At 30.9% G+C, this 21,337-nt stretch overlaps 1 protein-coding gene across 9 annotated transcripts in view; it reads left to right on the top strand.

The window, feature by feature from the left end:
- The window catches only part of LOC134725395 (regulator of G-protein signaling 6-like), a 55,454-nt gene that overhangs the window by 22,223 nt on the left and 11,894 nt on the right, over positions 1 to 21,337 (top strand). For all 9 annotated transcript variants that reach the window (XR_010108548.1, XM_063589192.1, XM_063589194.1 and 6 more), the window contains exons 3-12: positions 740 to 900; positions 6,453 to 6,507; positions 7,597 to 7,661; positions 8,201 to 8,277; positions 11,928 to 12,009; positions 12,428 to 12,526; positions 13,160 to 13,221; positions 14,213 to 14,332; positions 15,385 to 15,588; positions 17,384 to 17,485. Coding sequence is in view for 8 of the 9 variants with exons in the window: in XM_063589192.1 (XP_063445262.1) it covers positions 740 to 900; positions 6,453 to 6,507; positions 7,597 to 7,661; positions 8,201 to 8,277; positions 11,928 to 12,009; positions 12,428 to 12,526; positions 13,160 to 13,221; positions 14,213 to 14,332; positions 15,385 to 15,588; positions 17,384 to 17,485 (1,027 nt within the window). In the remaining variant the exon portion in view is untranslated. The remainder of the gene's footprint in view (positions 1 to 739; positions 901 to 6,452; positions 6,508 to 7,596; positions 7,662 to 8,200; positions 8,278 to 11,927; positions 12,010 to 12,427; positions 12,527 to 13,159; positions 13,222 to 14,212; positions 14,333 to 15,384; positions 15,589 to 17,383; positions 17,486 to 21,337) is intronic.

The following is a 21,337-nucleotide window of genomic DNA, read 5'->3' as shown; positions in this document are numbered from 1 at the left end:
AATACAAGACTAACAAAGGCCAGAGGCTCCTGACTTGGGACAGGCGCAAAAATGCGGCGGGGTTAAACATGTTTGTGAGATCTCAACCCTCCCCCTATACCTCTAACCAGTGTAGAAAAGTAAAGTAAATAAGCTTTAAGTGGGACATCAGGTCCAGAAACACGGAAATTAATTTTTGAATTGTTTGTTATTTGTCATTTTGTGGGCCTTTTATAACTGACTCGGCTGTACTGGCTCATTGTTGAATGCCTTACAGTGATCTACTGTTATAAAACTTTGTTAATTTCTGTGTCATTTGGTCTCCTGGGAAGAGTTGTCTCATTGACAATCATACCACCTCTTCTTTTTTATAAGAAAAAAAAAGAATTTGTAATGTTCAATGATTGCCAGATTTATGGTGGTCAGGAGTAATAGGACAACAGTCTTCTAACACATTGAATTTCAATTTTCAAGGTCATAATTTGGGCTGAATATGTACCCAAACCTGATGAACATAACAATTTAAAGCCTTTATTTGAGTTTTCAGTTTTTATCAAGAAATATATGAAGAACATCTCTAATTTGCAGCTCCTAACTTTTCTTCATTCTTTTAAAACATTCTAGTCAATTATTCAAAGCATGCACCTATGATGATGTCTCATTGAGATAAACCAAAAATCTCGTTTTTGTGTGAAGGATTGCCAGTTTTAAACCATATGTTTTACATGTGATTGTATAACAATATATTTTCTGTGTTCAGGTTATGATCTTGTACAATGGTTGAGGAAGAGGTTTGATATGGAGGAGCAGAGAGAGGCCATACATTTATCACAACTGTTATGTCAGTATGGGTATATCTACCCACTAGATCTAAAAAGTTACAGTATAAAGGAGGACAGATCAGTAGAATACAGATTCCAGGTACATTATATTAACTTTTCACTCATATTATTATCTGCATAGTTGAAGGCAGAAACAGGCCTAAAAATGCTGTCTAAAAACTCTTGTCCATCGCTCCATCCAAAGGAAAAAGATTTCATTATGACAACTTTATAAACTAGTAACAGTACCCAAACTGTGGCATGATTATATTTCGCAGTGAAATAGTGTTTTCACTGAAATTCAAATACATCAAGACTGTCATTTTTTGTAAGTGAGGCGTTCAAGATGTGTCTGTAAAAGATAAAAAAATTGGTGAATCAAGAAATCATAATCAACAGCATACTTAAAATAAATGCTGATGGAATGGAAAGGCTACAAAAGACTAGATTAATTTTGTATAATTAAATTTCTGAGTTATATATCAGGAAAATACTGTAAGATTTAGAACAGATTTACATAAAGGGAGTTACAAACCTTTTCTGTAAGATACTACTTCAGATGAAAGAGATACTATTGAATAAGTACTTCCTGATTTTAAGAACATAAAGCTTATATTATATACCTCTTCTTAGTCACAGGATCATTACCATTAAACCTAATAGTAATATGTATATATGTGAATCATATAGTGTTACATAGTCTCTCTCTAATTTGTGAGATCACTATGTGTTTATATTCATACAACACCATATGAACCTCTGATCAGGTGAATAATATATATCACTGTTCAATTTTGAATTGATTATTAAGGAAATTCAAAATGGAACAGTGATTGTAATTGACAAAGTAAAAAAGATTTTTTGAGAATCTTAAATTCAAACATACTTGATATACTGTTAAAGAAATTGTGAACCACAGAATGTCTATATTCACATCGACATTTGACATCACTTAAAATAACAATATATATACAATAAATTTAAAGCATAAGGTTATATGTAGATATTGCTATTTTTTGCCACATGCCAGTTTTAGCCTGTTAGAATAGCTAAACCAATCTCAATTCTCATTGTGATTTCATAATTACATCAAATGATCCTGCCAAGTAACTTACAAAGTCTCTACTAAATGAAGAAAGATCATCTACTGTAATAACCAATTAAAAGAGAAACTTAAATGATCCTTTCAAATTCTCTCACACCAGTACGATCCTTTCAAATTCTCTCACACCAGTATTTTCCTTTCTCTCAAACCAGTATGATCCTTTATCTTGCACCGGTATGATCCTTTCTCTCAAACCAGTATGATCCTTTCTCTAAATCCAGTATGATTCTTTCTCTCACAACAGTATGGTCCTTTCTCTCACACCAGTATGATCCTTTCTCTCACACCAGTATGATCCTTTCTCTCAAACCAGTATGATCCTTTCTCTTACACCAGTATGATCCTTTCTCTCAAACCAATATGATCCTTTATCTCGCAGGGGTATGATCCTTTCTCTCAAACCAGTATGATCCTTTCTCTAAATCCAGTATGATTCTTTCTCTCACACCAGTATGGTCCTTTCTCTCACACCAGTATGGTCCTTTCTCTCACACCAGTATGATCCTTTCTCTCACACCAGTATGATCCTTTCTCTCACACCAGTATGATCCTTTCTCTCACACCAGTGTGATCCTTTCTCTCACACCAGTATGATCCTTTCTCTCAAACCAGTGTGATCCTTTCTCTCACACCAGTGTGATCCTTTCTCTCAAACCAGTATAATCCTTTCTCTAAATTCAGTATGATTCTTTCTCTCACACCAGTATGATCCTTTCTCTCAAACCAGTATGATCCTTTCTCTCACACCAGTATGATCCTTTCTCTCAAACCAGTATGATCCTTTCTCTCACACCAGTATGATCCTTTCTCTCGCACCAGTATGATCCTTTCTCTCACACCAGTATGATCCTTTCTCTCGCACCAGTATGATCCTTTCTCTCACACTAGTATGATCCTTTCTCTCGCACCAGTATGATCCTTTCTCTCACACCAGTATGATCCTTTCTCTCAAACCAGTATGATCCTTTCTCTCAAACCAGTATGATCCTTTCTCTCACACCAGTATGATCCTTTCTCTCACACCAGTATGATCCTTTCTCTCACACCAGTATGATCCTTTCTCTCGCACCAGTATGATCCATTCTCTCGCACCAGTATGATCCTTTCTCTCACACCAGTATGATCCTTTTTCTCACGCCAGTATGATCCTTTCTCTTACACCAGTATGGTTCTTTCTCTCACACCAGTATGGTCCTTTCTCTCACACCAGTATGATCCTTTTTCTCACGCCAGTATGATCCTTTCTCTCAAACCAGTATGATCCTTTCTCTCACACCAGTTTGATCCTTTCTCTCACACTTGTAGTACGTGCATATGAGTTTTAGCACCAAAATCCAGAGGAAACTATTTTATGGCCTTATAAGTAATGTCAAATGCCACCAAATATTGAAAGAAGAAATGGATTCTATTCTACAAAAAATTGATGTAAAAATTATTTATCTTTAGACCTGTATCAGACTTGAATTTTATTGGATAACACTGGGAAACCATGTCATCTCTAGGCACATATTAAATCAAAAGGAGAAGGTGTTGATGATAAGTCCTATTTGGAATAATTTTCAATGTCACAAAGAAAAGTCTTTTGTAATCAATTTTTTGTTTGTTTTATTTTTTCGTATCCAATTGTGTTCACTTTGAGAAAAACCAAGTTATCATGTGTTATTACTCTGATAAGATCAACAGCTTTTCTTTTTATATTATTCAGAGGGTTTGTTGAAACAGTGATATTAAAAAATCTTGTTAGAAATAATGTGATTGATTTGTGCTCATTTTTCAAGTTGACCCTAACCTTTTAAATGGCAAGTTATAATATTCCATCCACCTATCAGTGCTGTGGAAATTGATGTGTCAATAAAACCAACTACTGTAAATTCAGAAATTATTAATTTTTACAATCTTGAGAAAAATCCTGTTTAATTCATATAAAATATTTTATAAAATGTGAGTTTAAATTATTGCATTTACAACAGTGTCGTATTTTTCGCACTAATAAAATTTCGCAATAATTTCTGAATTTACAGAATATATAAAAAAGAAGATGTGGTATAATTGCAGATAAGACAACTCTTCACTCGTATTTTTCGCACTAATAAAAACCTCGCAATAATTTCTGAATTTACAGAATATATAAAAAAAGAAGATGTGGTATAATTGCAGATAAGACAACTCTTCACAAGTGACCAAATTACACAGAAATTAACAACTGTATGACCTTTAATAATGAGCTAAGCCCATACTGCATAGATTCTATTTTTTTCTTGGAATACATTTCAAGCCTTAATGTAAATGAATTTCTGTATTTGAAAAAAGTAATGATACATGTTCTGTATTATTTGAAAGTGAGCATAGTTTTTTTTTAATCATTTACTAGTAATAACATCTGTTCCATTGAAATAAGATCATCTTTGTTTTCTTTGTTTTGACTTTTTTCTCGGAAGGAAACTGAAACTGAAACCAACATTTGTACTTTTCCTAGAAGTAATCTGATATAATTAGTGTTTACACACGTCATGAATTTCAATTAAATATAATGTGATTAAACAAAAAAATGTCTGGAAAAGAAGAGATATATAGGTTATGTGTATATGAAACAACATGAAATACTAAGAAATAGCTAGTATATTGAAAGAAAAATAATGTGATTTCTGCTGAAGTTTTTTTATGAATTATAAGTTTTGTGTAATAATATCAGTTTAGACAGCAACACAACAACAAAAAATAACGAAAGGACATTTACTGGGCAACTTTCAGTTATGAACAATACATATACAGATGTGGTTTTGATATAGGACCAATGTAGTGCATTACAAAAAAAACTTAGGCAGGAAATACTATGGCCTTATTATGTATTGTATGTAAAATGCCAAAAAAAACTGGAAACAAGCAACATCAGAAAATAGATCTATCTTTAGGCATGCATTAAAATGAGATCTTAGAGTATCACACTGGAAAATGTTTTCATCTGTAAAATGAAATATATATATGCACATTTAAAATCAAAAGAAGATGTTATTTATTCTTTGAGTGATGTCCCTTTATAAGGTTCTATGTAAGGACACATTCACCATTTAATTTGAAATGTCTCACACTTATGTAGATAATACACTTTTTTAAGTGATTTTGTCCCTAAATCATTATGACTTTATATGTGCCCCTGAAATTTCATTGAACATCTTAGAATATGTAAAGTTACATATACTGATATATTTACTTGTGAGCACTATTTGTTTTTTTTTTACATTTTATAACATCTGTTTCATCAAAATAGAAGACAACTGTGTTAAATTTTTTTTTTCGTTTTTTACTTATTTTTCCAATGATAAATAAACTGAAACCAACCATTGTCTGTTTCTTAGAAGTAACATCTTGTTCCATCAATAAGTTTTTATACACTTCAGGATTTTAAATAAAAAAATGAAATGTATTAAAAACAAATTAAACTGAAACCAACATTTGTTTTCTTTCCTAGGAGTTAAAAACAGTTAGTCAACAATTAATACTGTTTACACACAAATCTACATGAATTTCTTAAAATTGTAATGCATTTAAAACAAAAATGGAAAAAAAGAGATATATTGGTTGGTTGAATATGAAACAAAAAGCCAATGAAATACTACATGTACTTAGAAGTAACCAGTGTTTTATTGCTATTAGGTTTTTAAAATTGATAAACGTTGATCTTATGTAATATTGCATCTATGAAACACCAACTCAACACCAACAGACTTCTACAGGTCCATTTTTAGTGGTCAGCAGTAAACATGTGTCTATATAATACACCAAGATCTAAATCATCCTGAGTGCAGGATGTTCCTGTGTGTTGAACAACCATTGGTGGACTACTGCTGTCTGCTGCTCTTTGTTCAGGTTGTTGTCTCTTTGACATGTTCCCTATTTCCATTCTCAATTTCAATCAATTCGGATTGCTGGAATGCCTTACACAAACTTTAGAGCCTCAAAGCTTAATTGAATTCTACTGTAATAAGTTTGTTACTGCACATCATATTTTTTACTGAGCTTCTTCATCTTGAAAGTAAGACACACTTTGTGACCCTTTTCATGCTCTTTACATAATAATATCATGTTTACTTAATCCATGTTCAACCTTCCAATTATTTTCATGACCCACATATTGGAGGGGGGATAATGGTTTCTAGGAGATGTGGTCACATCCACTTGAAAAACTTTAAGAAATTAAACAAAATGACAGGTTTCCCTTTGAGGTCAACCCTCCTATAAGCTGATATAAATGATTTGTGGTGTATTAGTTGTTTCAGATCTTAAACGAGGATTTTTCCAGTGGACCTTCTTTTGCTTTATTGTAATGTCCATGTTTTCCTCATCTTCGCTAGCCAAGTGTTACGATCCACTCCTGCTCTCTTCAGTGGATCGTAACCCTTGGCTAGCGAAGATGTGTTTTACTAAGCTGTGTTTTATGGTTACTGTAACATCTGCATTGGTCTGTAAATGTGTATCAAACTCCTTGAAATGGGTGTAAGTGTGATCTTTGGTAATAATTTGTATGAAGAATTTGTTTTATATTTCAGAAACCATTTTATTGGCCATTCAGTAGTCAAGTATCAACAGACAGTATAGAATATGGTTTGTATAATGTTTTACTCCAATATTGACTTTCTATGAATTATCAATGAATTGAATTATGATAAAGTATGATATTTTCTATACTGGTTTTAGAATATGGAGTACTGTTGATCAATGAGAAACCTGTCTAGGGATCACTGACACATCAATGACCTATTCATCAAATGTCCTTAACAGTTGAATAAAGCAAAAATATCAAAAGTGAAATGTTTCCTTTACAGAACAATGCAGGTTCCATCTGTTTAAGCTTAAGATATAAAAAAAAATCTGTTACATATATATCTTATTCTTTTGAGACATTTAGTATGCTATATATTTAAAAAAACAAATTGAAAAAAATAGATATATACACAATGTACCAGAAAATATGGTATGGGTCACTGTCCACAGCTTTTTATGCCCCATTTATGGGCATTATGTTTTCTGGTCTGTGCATGCTTCTGTTTGTTCATCTGTATATCTGTCTGTCCTTCTTCAGGTTAAAGTTTAGGGTCGAGGTAGTTTTTGATGAAGTTGTAGTCCAATTAACTTGAAACTTAGTAAACATGTTCCCTATGATATGATCTTTCTCATTTTAATGCCAAATTAAAGATTTTATACTTTTTTCAGGGTTCAGAGAACATAGAAAATAATAGTGCTTATGGGGCATCAATGTACTTGGGACACATTCTTGTTTTCTATATTAACAGCTTTCTATCTATAGATTGATTGAATAAATATTTTTATTGCCAATTTCAACACTATTGTGCTATTCTGTGGTGGTCAGTTTTTTTGTTGTAAGAAAGCCAGAGTGCCTGGAAAGAACTGCTGACCTTTGGTAGGAAAACTGACAATTCTAGTCAATTAAGAATGGAGTCTAGTGCACCTGTCACAATTTTGATTTGAATTCATGATTTCAGTGTTAACAAACTAGTGATTTTGTAGTTTGACTTCTTAGACCACTTGGCCATTTGGCCCTCTTCTACAGACAAGTAAGGATCAAGTAATGAAAACTGTTTCATCCAAGCTAAAAAATGTAATCATCCATCATTATATAATATAAACACAGTTTTATCTTATTCTCTTTAATGATTTTTCTTTAATTTTCAGCAATTTATCTTCAGAAGAGAAGCATGAGAAATAAACAGAAGCATGGTTTGGAACCGTATGAGCAGGTTTGTGTTTACAAAAATAAAAGGAGATATTTTGCTGTTTGAAAGTTTATAACAAAGTACACAAAAGTACTGTGCCTGTCAATGTGGAAATGAATTTCCCAAAATTAATAGTGGAGAAAAATCAACCAAAAGTTAATTCATGTTCTTAAAATAGACATTCTGTATGAATACCAAGTTATTCAGCTGTTTATTATGCCCCTTTACTATGGTCACATTCTTTTTTATCAAACTCTTTATAAATAAAACAATATTATAAGAAAATAAACATAAGACATTTATAACATTTATCTTTCTGCTGTCACTAAAAAATCAGTTCTTTTGTCATCATCATCGACATCATACTTTGTTATTAACCTCTAACCATGCTTTTGATATGAGTTATTAATTTAGGGTTTCCATACTGAAAAATTAAACTATTCTTTTCTGCTTACTTTAGTGTTAAATTTGAAAAGCAAGTCTATGATTAGAATTGTAAGCATTGAAAAGCAATTAATGCAAAAATATATAATTAAAAAAATTGTTGACACTTGTGTTTTCAGGAAGCATTTGATAAATTACTGAAAGTCTACTGTGATAAAAAGGAATTTATTGAGAAACAAGCAACAGAACAAGTTGAGTAAGTAGATATTAGATAGAAGCAAGGAATATATAGTTCTTCAATCTGGATATAAACAACTTACTTACTACAACCTAGTATTGTCATAAAATTGAGAATAAGACAGCCCTTGTTAACAGAGAATGTGTCAAAGAGACAATAACCAGACAAAACAGCAGAAAATAGCCTCAGATACTCATGGGTCTTCAATACAGCTAGATAATCCTGTATCCATAGGTTGACATCAGCTGGCCCTTAAACAAAATGTCATGTTTGCTTAACGTCCTATTCCTTATGATTTAGGAAAACTTGTTTGATCTTTGATGTTAGTTTTCTTTAGATTTACATTACATTATATCTTTTAAATTGTATGAAGCAGTTTTTTAACCACCTAGAAAAGATCCCAAAATGTCTTACAAATTTTTACTATTGAATAATATATAATGTAGGCATATTATTAAACTATAAAAGCCCTCTTCTTTTGAAAACAGGCATCTAGCTATATTATGGTTTTAAAGTTTACACTTATTTCTAGTCTGGAAGACTCTGAATTTTTATGATATATCCTTTCTGTGCTAATGTGGCGTAAAGCAAACAATCAATCTGGGTTTTTTTTTGTAACAAAATCTTTTTTTAGGGGAAATGAATCCACTTCATTCCTAAGTAGTAAACATTAACAGTACATTTTTTCCACCTTTCTTATGAAAAGCATTCCGTTGTTTGATTCTTTCCAGTAAGAGTTATATTTTAATTTTGGTTGTGTTAGTAACATTTATACACACTTTTCTCAGGCTGATTAGAAAAATATTTAAATGGTAAGTGTGTGAAGTAGAGTGAGTGTAAATATAATCAGAGTGTAAAACACAGTAGAATTCATTTAAAAGGAGGGATTTATAGACCCTCCTTCTAGCATACACAGCTTACTCTGTCTGTCATAGTTATTATATTGGAAGGTTCATGTGCAAACTTATTAAAGTTTTTAGAGATTTTCAAAATGGACAAAGACCTGTCTTCAAAATATTCAAATATCCAGTATCATGGTGTACTAAACGAAATTTAAATTGAATTATGTAAAGTTATGTAGCAATAGGTAAAGTAAAGTGTTTTGTATTTGCTTATAATAAAATTTCTAGCTTTGTTCTTTCCATTCTTTTTTCAGATCTATAGAGTATCTTATGTTTACTGAATTTGCATGAATTTATTTTCAGTTTATCATAGTTGGTTTTGTTTGTAGTGAGTATACACCGAGTTTGAACACCAATAGAAATTCTCTCCCTGATTCTAAACAAGATATTGCGTTTAAAGTTTGATATGATATGCTTAAAAACTGCAACACATTTTTTTGTGACCTAAAATCCAATATTATATTTTTATGCATTTGGGTGGTATTCAACACCAATCAATCGATCATGCATTTGAACTCTTACGACCAGTAGGTTAACACCCAGTAAAGATCTCAAATGGAGTCAGACTTTTGATATATAGGACACATCATGTTTTATCCAATGATTGCATTGTTAGGAGGGGGGATAATTGAATATCAAAGATTTTAGCCTTATATATAAAAATATTGAATGAAAACAATAATATCTAAAATGAAATGATAAGGTTTCTGATCCTTGTTAATTGGGTTTAGATCAAAAATGAAAATGGAAAGTTAAGGTTGCAAGTCATATTCAAATGAATCTTATTTTTTAGGGGAAATAAGTTCACAGCAAGCAAAAATAATTTCAATACTTAACTATTGATAACCAATAGAAAAAGATACAAGTCATAAATGAAAATAAGGTTTGATTATGTCTGAAAGTAGAAAATATGTCCACTATATTTTCTTTCAGTAATTATTTTGATAAAAGTTTTATTTAAGAAGATTATATTACATGATGCAGCTTTCTTTGAAAAGATTGCAACAGACATATTTATCCCTTTTACCCAATTTTAGCCTTTATCTGTTTTCTTCACAATTGGTTCTTGTGTTACTGCAAAAGAATATGTTCATATAATATTCGTTGAACTTCGTCGACCATTTATGCAGTTTTTATACAGTTTGCATTTCTACTTTTGTAGATATGTTTTGGATCCTTTTTTAGTTCATTTTCTTTGAATTAACAATTAGTTTTTGTTCTGAAAACTAACATAGTGTTCAATTTAACAAGTGTGTTTTTGGATTGTTTTGAGGCTTCACAGCATATGAAAATCACTTGGAAGGAAAGAATTTAGTGACACATTATTTGTTCCTTATTTTTCTGGAATATTTCAGAGGTCTTAATACATATATGGTTGAGAATTATATATAAATGTTTTAAAATTTTTGGAACAAATCATTTGTCACATATTAAATTTGCCTTGTTGCAGCAGTTTTCTATTTGTTAGTTTTTAAAATATTTTTTGTTATAAGTTATTTTCACAATTAAACCCTTGATATGGACAAGATATGTCCCATCAATTAGTTCACATGCACCAGTGTAGTTCATAGACTTTATAGTACATGTGTATAGTTTCTAAAAAACATTTCAGATTATAACAGTGTCAGAGCATTTATTTTTGTCTACTAAAATTTGCAGAAAAATACTGCAAGTTGAACAATTCTTTTTTGGTGATAGGTCACAAGAGTGGTATACATACTGGAATTAAATTAAGCACTTAAATTTTGTTCATGGAGTGGACATAGTATGTTTTGGTTGTTTAGTTCTTGTACATGATAAAGGTATATTTGGGTTTTTCTATTTTCTTAGAAAAACGAATGGGATTTTCATGAATGAACATATAAATGACATTACATCCAAAGGTAACAAATCACTGAGTTTTCTCAAACGAAATTTAAAAACAACAAATCCACACATACAATCCCAGGCATACCAAGCACTCATCAGACCCAAACTTGAATATTCCTGTTCTGTTTTGGACCCTCACACAACAGAATCGGTACCTAAAATTGAGATAGTCAAATGACGAGCTTCTCTGTATGTCTGCTATAAATACCATAATGCAAGTAGTGTTACAAACAAGCTTACTACACTAAACTTACCATCATTAGCAGAACGCAGACTAAGCTCAAGATTGGTAATGATATACCAAATATCATACCATCTTATTGCTATTCCATTAGTCTTTTTAATAAAAGCAGACTCAAGAACAAGAAAAAAACCATCCACTCCCATATAGACATATTCATACATCAAAAGACTCCTGCAGACATTCATACTTTCTGTACACAATACCACAGTGGAATGAGCTCCCTGTGGTGCTAGTTCAGGCACCATTCATTGATAGCTTCAAAGAACAGCTAACTCCAGCTGTTCTTTGTTATATCAATTAAAAGCATCTGTTTAAATTGTACATAGTTTTAATCAGAAATTTGATATTTTCCCTGCACTTCAATTATATTTCGTTTAAATTGGAGTAAAATTTTTGTAAATAGTCCACGTATGCAAACAGTATGTAATAATCAAAGTGGATACCAAAAAAAGAAGAACAAAGTAGAATTACACATTTTGTCAGGTATTTTTATTTCACATCAATTAGTACTATATATATAAAAGAATATTTCACAATATCAGTGACATTTTTTTAAATTTTCAAATGCATGAATAGTATTGATGTAGTATGATATAGAACTGTTGCACCTAACATATGCATATAATACATTGCATAACATATAATTTTTTCAGTGAAATAAAGAAAAAGAAGAGAAATGAGAAGATAATATTTGACCAACAAGAGAGAGCATTCTGGAGAATACATCGACCACCAGTAAGAAATCTTTCATAAAATGACTTTTGCTTTCATTTCATGATGACAGGATTCAGTTAATAAAATCATGTATGATTCTTAGTAAAATTAAAACTAACTGTTCTGTCAAAACTTAAAATATAAAGAGTCATTGAGCTGAAACATTTTTCACACAAAACAATTGTAACATGTTTAAATGATTTTAGTTCTCATGATTTTCAAAACTAAGGAGACCTAGGGGCATTATGATTTTTTTCAAAACTGGTCACATGTATAATTTTCTCAAAAGCATGTCATAATCCTTAACCATAAAAAAGTAATAAAAAAAAAAAAAAATTAGGATAACATACATGGCATATGATAGCATTGGTTTTTTTTTAGATTCTTTTAAAGTAATTAAAAATTAGACAATTAAAACATGTGAGACATTTATTTTCAGCCTGGCTGTGTGAAAAATTTAGAAGAGGGACCAAAGAAAAATTTTCTACCACAACAAATCATTGCAAGAAAGAAGACAAAGGAAGCCTTGCGTAAAGAGGTTTGTTTTAGACATATCAAATTTGAAATCAGGTCAATTCTACCTATGTTTAGTTTGACATGATAAAAACCACATCTTCAAATGTTTTTGAATTTAGAATAGATATAAGATGATGTGGTATGAGTGCCAATGAGACAACTCGGACAGTCACAAATTGTAAAAAGTAAAACAATTATAGGTCAAAGTACACCATTCAACATGGAGCTTTGGGTCACACCTAACAGTGAGCTATAAAGGGCCTGTAATAACTAGTGTTTAACTATTCAAATAAAAACAAACATTCTATCCTATATAAAAACTAAAAATGAGAAACACTTATTCAAACAGGAAAACAAAAGGTTTAATCTATATAAAAAGGAGAATAGAGAAACAGGTATGCCCATTAACTATTTCTATATAGATAGCAATTTCTAGATGAAAAATTAATGTCAAATTACGTTTTACAGTTTTTGTGATATTTTTTGCAATGTCCACTTGAAAAATAATCTTTGCAAAATTGAACATATATACATGAAATGCATTTTTTCAATCAAATTTAAGAAGGAGAAAAAAAACAGATCTTATTTACAAATAGCAAGAATAACATATCATGAAAATGTCTTAACATATAGTAAATGACTTGTGTATTTTCAGATTGCATTCTTAAAGAAATCATTTGGACGACCGAGAATGAAGTTTTCTATGGTGTTTGAGTCGTAAGTATTTGTTCAGGAAAACATATTTTAGTATTCAGATTTTGAAAGATTTATACTAATCTTTTAGTGCATTCCTCTTCTAATGAAATTGAGAATGGAAATGGGGAATGTATCAAAGAGACAACAACCCGACCATAGAAAAAATAACAGCAGAAGGTCACCAACAGGTCTTCAATGTTACAAGAAATTCCCGCACCCGGAGGCGTCCTTCAGCTGGCCCCCTAAACAAATATATACTAGTTCAGTGATAATGAACGCCATACTAATTTCCAAATTGTATACAAGGAACTAAAATTAAAATAATACAAGACTATCAAAGACCAGAAGCTCCTGACTTGGGACAGGCGCAAAAATGCGGCGGGGTTAAACATGTTTATGAGATCTCCCCCATCCCCCATACCTTTAGCCAATATAGAAAAGTAAACGCATAACAATATGTAAGTCTATGTGTTGATCAGCTGAACATTGATAAAAAATGTATTGTGAACGTTTTTCAAATATGTTAGACAAACTCTCCACTTTCCAAATTTTAATTTTTTTAATATTTTGAATGAACTCACACATTTCTCTTGTGAAAATGAAAGGAATGACATCATATGTGGTCAGGAGCTTGGCAGTAATATGTTTTCCAATACTTTAAATTCTATTTAGGTTATGCTTAACACAGAAAAACTTGTATACCCGTTTGGTCTTAATATTTGATTAATTAGAAACCAATGAAAATGAAAGTATCAACATTTAACAAAGTAATAATAATCCACTGGTTCTTTTGGTAATACACCAGCAATTTAAGTTAATTTCATAGTGTTTGTATATATGCAGTGAAGACTTTTTTGTCAACTTTGTGTATGAATATAAAATTACATATATATAGTAAATGTACTGAACCATTTAATCAAGTATGAGATATGTATCTGAAATATATTCTTTGTAAACCAAAAGTTGAAAAGTCATATACCACAATAAACTAATTGACTGGTTGTTATTACAGGTACAAATTACGCTGGGAACAGTATAAAGAATTTGATCCTTTCATGGATGTGACAGCAACCCAACCATCAAATCCTTGGATGTCTGATGAAACCATGCTGTGGGAAATTAATTCTCCAGAGTAAGAAACCATCTCAAAATATTACTGTTTTAGATCATTCCATGTCATCTACTATGAGTTTAGAAATGTTTTGCATGCATTTATTATTGCACTAGTTTGACAACGGAAATACATTTGAGATTTATACGTGGGATTTCATGGAATGCTGCCTTCTTACGTTTATAATAAATGCTATGAAAAATTGCCACTCTTTAAAATTGTATGATACCAAAACAAAAAAAGAAAACACTTTAACTGAGGAAAAAACCTTTCATATTGTTGAGCACTAGTATGGAGAATCTACTGAAAAAAAAACCCAAGATAATTACTGAAGTTTCGTAGTCAAACCCACACATTCAGTTGGACATACACAGGCTAATGTCTCTCACATCAGTTGAAGTTCATGTAAATCTCATGTGAAATTCACATAAATTTCACCTCAAATATGCTTATACTTGAAAATCATGTGAAATCAGTTTATGTGCATTTCACATTTATATCAGGTGAAACTCACATGAATTTTGTTAACTTGAAATTCACATGAATATTTGAAATAAAGTAATTCAAACAACATCTAAATTTTCAAATTAAATTAAAATCACGAAATTTTTTTTTTTTTTTTGAAAAGTTCATGTGAAATTCATGTGAGAATCATGTGAATCTCAAATCGTGTGAAATTCACATGAAAATTTTCATGATAGTTTCATGTATAAGCTTGCTTAAGATGAAGATTTTCACGTGAAATTCCAGAGCAAATTTTTCCTGTGTAGTTACTGTTACACAATGTAATACATTATTATTTGTGGGATACCAATTAACATAGATTTTGTGGATAAATGTGGACCATGAATTTAAATGTTCAACCAAGTGCAATTATTTTTATAGGGTTGTATGCAAACATAAGCAAATGACAAAATCATATATCCAATGTACTGAAAATATTATTCTTCCCCAATGCATGAAAATTGGTACCCACGAAAAAATAAGGAATCCACAGTAACATTATTTTTTACAGGTAATGTAAAGTGTTGTAGTTCTGTATTATAATATATTAACTTTCATTTTTCAAACAGTGTTCACATTCCTACCGATTCCAGAATGAAGAAATGGGCTATAAGTTTTTATGAACTAATTAATGACCCTCGTGGACAATGTGAATTTGATGAATATTTACAAAAAGAATATAGTCATGAAAATTTACATTTCTGGTGTGCTGTGGAAAATTATAAATGTTGTCCAAGATCTCGACAGAAAGAAGAAATGAATAGTATATATAAGTAAGTTTAAATAGATAACAATACCAGAAATTTAGAAATTCTTGCATGTATTTGTCATGTTTGTTCCTGTGACTGTTCATCAGCAGAAAAAGAAGATGAGACTGATCATTGCAATTTTAGAAGAAAAATTGTTCTCACAAATGATGATATCAAAATTTGACATGTGATAAACTACTTGTTCAATGTTGCTGCCAATGCATTTGTTTGTAATAATAAGACACAAACAATATTTGAATGTACTGTAGTTAATAATCTATTGTTACATATAGGAACATGGGTAAGTTTTATTCAAAGCCATTAATTAGAAAAAAGATTGTATTTATTTGGGTCTAGGCTTTGAATATCCATATTTTTTTTCACAATTTTAGAGATTATATTGGACTTTTAATTACTTTCAATTTACCCTTAATCCTCATCATTTTCTATTTTAATATAATTTTTGAAAAGTTAGGAATATATTATTTTTTTTCCTGATAGAAAAAAACCTTAATTGATATCATCTACAAATGTGTAAAACAGCTTTAAAAAAATAGTTCCCAAGGAAGTATTCATAGTTTAACAATTGCACTGGATATATATTACTTATTTCAGTTTAGAAATATTTCCTTGACTTTTTCACATGAGAAAAACTATTCTTTATGAGAACAAACGAGTGCTTTCAATGAAGGATAAAGAATGTTATTATCTTTTGTTCATATAATGCCATAGTATGTAATTGTTGTGCCTGGTACAAATGTCACAAGATGTCAACAGCGATGGTGTGAACTGTTTGTATAAAGCTTTATATTTCAGAAAATTGAGACCTTGATACTTCATATCAATAACATAGATAGCTTTTGTTCTTGTTTTTGTGTCTTTTGTTCTGGAGTTTCTGTCAGACATGTCTGTTGTACTTGACTTCTCTTTCAGGGTTTTAAAACAGACTGCTTAAAATTAGCAATTTGTTTAGTTATTATGTGTAATAGGACAAGTATATTGGTATAAAGAATCATTGCAAGGTATACAATGTTTTCTGACGTTTACCTTATTTATGGATCAGTGATCCAATTTTAAGTTTTTACAGTTAGGTCTCTTCCTCCTGTGCTATACACAATATGTCAACTTTATTATGTGGATAGAATAAATTTATGGTGTACAGTTATATCTGGCATGTTCTTTTCACCTTGACCTCATTTTCATGGATCATTGGTCAATTTTATGAATTTGTGAATAGGTCTTTTCTGAGGAATTATAAGTTATAAGTCAACTATATTTGGTGTATGGAATGATTATAAGGTGTACCATTAAATGTCTATCTGGCATAGTTTACGGTTTACCTGACCTTGACCTCATTTTCATGGATTATTGATACATTGTAACATGAAATAATGTGATATATATGTTACATTCAACTTAGAAAATATCATGATCAATAAAATGGTCTAGACATTTCAGTATGTGCACTAATGTTTTTATCATTATGACTACAGTAATATGCAAAAACTGTTTTATTACCTTCATGATTAAAATGGTATTTGAGAAAGATAAAAGTATGCTACTTTTGCAAACTAAAATTAGCTAAAGAAAAATTATCTGCTATTAAAAAGAGGTTTTTTTTGACAAAATATAAACAGATATTTATATTAAACAAAAAATCCATATGGAGATACTGTGTTTAAAGACCTCTTATGTTAATATAACAATACTTTATACTCATCAGGTATATCATATTTACTTGCAGAAATGAAATATTTCAAAGAAAGTTTGAGTGAGATTTGTGCACTTTTTTAAATGTAATTTATTTTGATATTTTCAGAATGTATTTAGAGAAAGGATCTAGAAGTGAAGTGAATGTAGATAGTAAAACATTAGATCAAGTACACCAAAATATGAGATCCAGTTCAGAATCCAATGCAAAGTGAGTATTAGATTTAATGGTAATTCGTATATTTTTCCTTTGATCTTACTGCCTAATATTTACGAGTATCAACGTACTGGCTGTATCACTGACAATATTAGGCAATACATTGTGTGACATCATAATTACCGATAAACAGAATAATAGGTAGTTTCGTTTTTGATACTGACTAAATCATGTGGAATATCTTAACTCGCCCTAACAGGCTCGTTTAGATATTCCACATGATATAGTCAGTATCAAAAATGTAACTACCTATTATTCTATATATCGCAGCACTTACCATGTATGTTCACATATATACCTGTCTCTTTTCTATATTTTATCAGTAAACTTCACAATAACTAATACTGAGAAGTGTATTGTAGAACTTTTCTTTATATGTTTCATAAACAGTTATTTGTACCTTCAGGGATTGAGCAAATATTGGAACCTTTTTGTAGGAAATAAAAATTTATAATTACAGTAGAGTGTTTTTGGAAAACAATTTACCAGGCCTTAGCCATACAATGCATGTAATTGACTATCATGCCACAAGATAGGCAAAACCAACTAAAATGAGTTAACACCTTCAAACTAAATTAAAAATTAAATATTTAGTGGGGGAAAGAGGGATATTGCCAATAGCCTTGACAGGTAGAAAACATAGAAAGGGTTGAAATATTAGTAAAAAGTATAATAAACCAAGACTCTGTGGTATAGACAGTCTCTTCTTAACTGCCAGCAATATAGTATCAGACCACCATCTGCCTTGCCGCCTTTAGATGGATCATTCATTGCTTAAATGTCAGCGATATATATTAAACCACCATCTGCTGTGCCTTTAGATGAATCATGCATTGATATCTGACCTGGATATAAAGGCTACCTAAATTTTATTCCTGCAAAATGGAATGACTAATCTAAAAGCTATATTTTTAATTTCAGTAGACCCATTTTAAAAAATAAAATTTTCCCCAGCCTCCTTGACAATAAATTTGAGGTAAGTAATGGATATTTCTCACGAAATAAAAGATTTTTTGCAAAATATACCAATACTGAACAGAAGTCCATTCCAGCCCCCCCCCTACATTTTAAATCTATTCACATTATTTTTCCAGAAGCATGTTAAGGAGGGCAGCTTGTTGATAATCCAAAGGACAGAACTTAAAAACTAAACATGTTAATGTATTTTTTCAAATACCCATGAAAATCTAGATATTGGTGATGTTCTCCAAATATTTTGTTTTAATGATGAGCTGTTTTTATACGCCCATCAAAATTTTGACGGGACGTATTATGGTATACACATGTCCGGCATAAACATGTCGCACTGTAACTTGAGAACGACATATCCAAATTTCATGAAACTTAATATAGTTGTTTCTTATGATGGTCAAATGATCTGTATACTTTTTGGTGAAAATTAGATTTAAACTTTTTGATTTACGGCACATTGTAACTAAAACAGGGGGGTGTTTTTTTCACATGTCGCACTGTATCTCAAAAACGATTCCTGATTATGGCTTAAAACTTTAAACACTTCTTAGTTATATTAATCTTAATATCTGTATACTTTTTGGTGATGATTCAAAATTTCATTTTTGAGTTATTAAGTATTTTGTAAAAAAGGGGGAGGTTTTTTTTACATGTCGCGCCATATCTCAAAATCGATTTATGATTATTGCTACAAACTTTACACACTTCTTTGTTATAATAATCTTAAGATCTGTATACTTTTTGATGACGATTCAAAATTTCATTTTTGAGTGATAGAGTATTTTTTTAAAAAGGGGGAGGATTTTTTTACATGTTGTGCCGTATCTCTATAACAATTTATGATTATTGCTTAAAACTTTACACACTTCTTTGTTATATTGATCTTGAGATCTGTATACTTTTTAGTGATGATTCAAAATTTTATTTTTGAGTTATTGAGTATTTTGTTAAACAGGGAAATTATTTTTTACATGTCGCGCAGTATCTAAAAATCGATTTATGATTATTGCTACAAACTTTACACACTTCTTTGTTATAATAATCTTAAGATCTGTATACTTTTTGATGATGATTCAAAATTTCATTTTTGAGTGATTGAGTATTTTGTAAAAAAGGGGGAGGATTTTTTTACATGTTGTGCCGTATCTCTATAACAATTTATGATTATTGCTTAAAACTTTACACACTTCTTTGTTATATTGATCTTGAGATCTTTATACTTTTTAGTGATGATTCAAAATTTTATTTTTGAGTTATTGAGTATTTTGTTAAACAGGGGAGTTTTTTAGCTCACCTGGCCCGAAGGGCCAAGTGAGCTTTTCTCATCACTTTGCGTCCGTCGTCCGTTGTCGTCGTCCGTCGTCGTCGTCGTCCTGCGTCCGGCGTTAACTTTTACAAAAATCTTCTCCTCTGAAACTACTGGGCCAAATTAAACCAAACTTGGCCACAATCATCATTGGGGTATCTAGTTTAAAAATTGTGTCCGGTGACCCGGTCAACCAACCAAGATGGCCGCCATGGCTAAAAATAGAACATAGGGGTAAAATGCAGTTTTTGGCTTATAACTTATAAAAACCAAAGCATTTAGAGCAATTCTGACATGGGGTTAAATTGTTTATCAGATCAAGATCTATCTGCCCTGAAAATTTCAGATGAATCGAACAACCTCTTGTTGGGTTGCTACCCCTAAATTGGTAATTTTAAGGAAATTTTGCAGTTTTTGGTTATTATCTTGAATAATATTATAGATAGAGATAAACTGTAAACAGCAATAATGTTCAGCAAAATAAGATTTACAAATAAGTCAACATGACCGAAATGGTCAAATGACCCCTTTAGGAGTTATTGCCCTTTATAGTCAATTTTTAACCATTATTCATAAATCTTAGTAATCTTTTACAAAAATCTTCTCCTCTGAAACTACTTTGCCAAATTAAACCAAACTTAGCCACAACCATCATTGGGGTATCTAGTTTAAAAATTGTGTCTGGTGACCCGGTCAATCAACCAAGATGGCCACCATGGCTAAAAATAGAACATAGGGTAAAATGCAGTTTTTGGCTTATAACTCGAAAACAAAAGCATTAAGAGCAAAACTGGCATGGGGTTAAATTGTTTATCAGGTCAAGATCTATCTGCTCTGAAAATTTCAGACAAACAGATTGTCAATTTTTAACAATTTTCATAAAATTTGTAAATTTTTACTAACATTTTCAACTGAAACTACTGGGCCAATCATTATAGATGGGGATATTTGTATGCAGCAAGAATGTTCAGTAAAGTTAGATCTACAAACACATCACCATCACCAAAACACAATTTTGTCACAAATCTATCTGTGTCCTTTGTTGAATATTCACATATACCAAGGTGAGCGACACAGGCTCTTTAGAGCCTCTAGTTTTACATGTCGCGCCGTATCTAAAAAATAATTTATGATTATGGCTTAAAACTTTACACAATTCTTTGTTATATTAATCTAAAGATCTGTATACTTTTTGGTTTTGATTCAAAATTTAATTTTAGTGATATTTAGTTTTTTGTAAAAAAAAACCCAGGGTGGGGGTTTCCCGCCGTGTCTCAAAAACTATATATGGTTATTGCTTAAAACTTTCTCAGAAACTATTTATGATTATTGCATATAACTTCCACATAAGACGTCGGGCGTATCATGCGCTCATGGCGCAGCTGTTTATTAAATCCTCTCTGTAAATTTAATATCATTTTCATTAAATAATCCCACGTCACAATCTTCATATTTCATTTTTTAATAATTGTTGGTTTACTTCTGCCAGTTTAATGCTAATGTAAGTGGGTTAACAATAAACAGATCGTGTTATTTTTATTAACAACAAATTAATTATTTCTGATGAA

This window comes from Mytilus trossulus, chromosome 7 (genome assembly GCF_036588685.1).
Source record: "Mytilus trossulus isolate FHL-02 chromosome 7, PNRI_Mtr1.1.1.hap1, whole genome shotgun sequence".
Taxonomy (NCBI): domain Eukaryota; kingdom Metazoa; phylum Mollusca; class Bivalvia; order Mytilida; family Mytilidae; genus Mytilus; species Mytilus trossulus.
The sequence above is the reverse complement of the archived record's forward strand: the minus strand, read 5'-3'. Positions and strand labels throughout refer to the sequence as shown.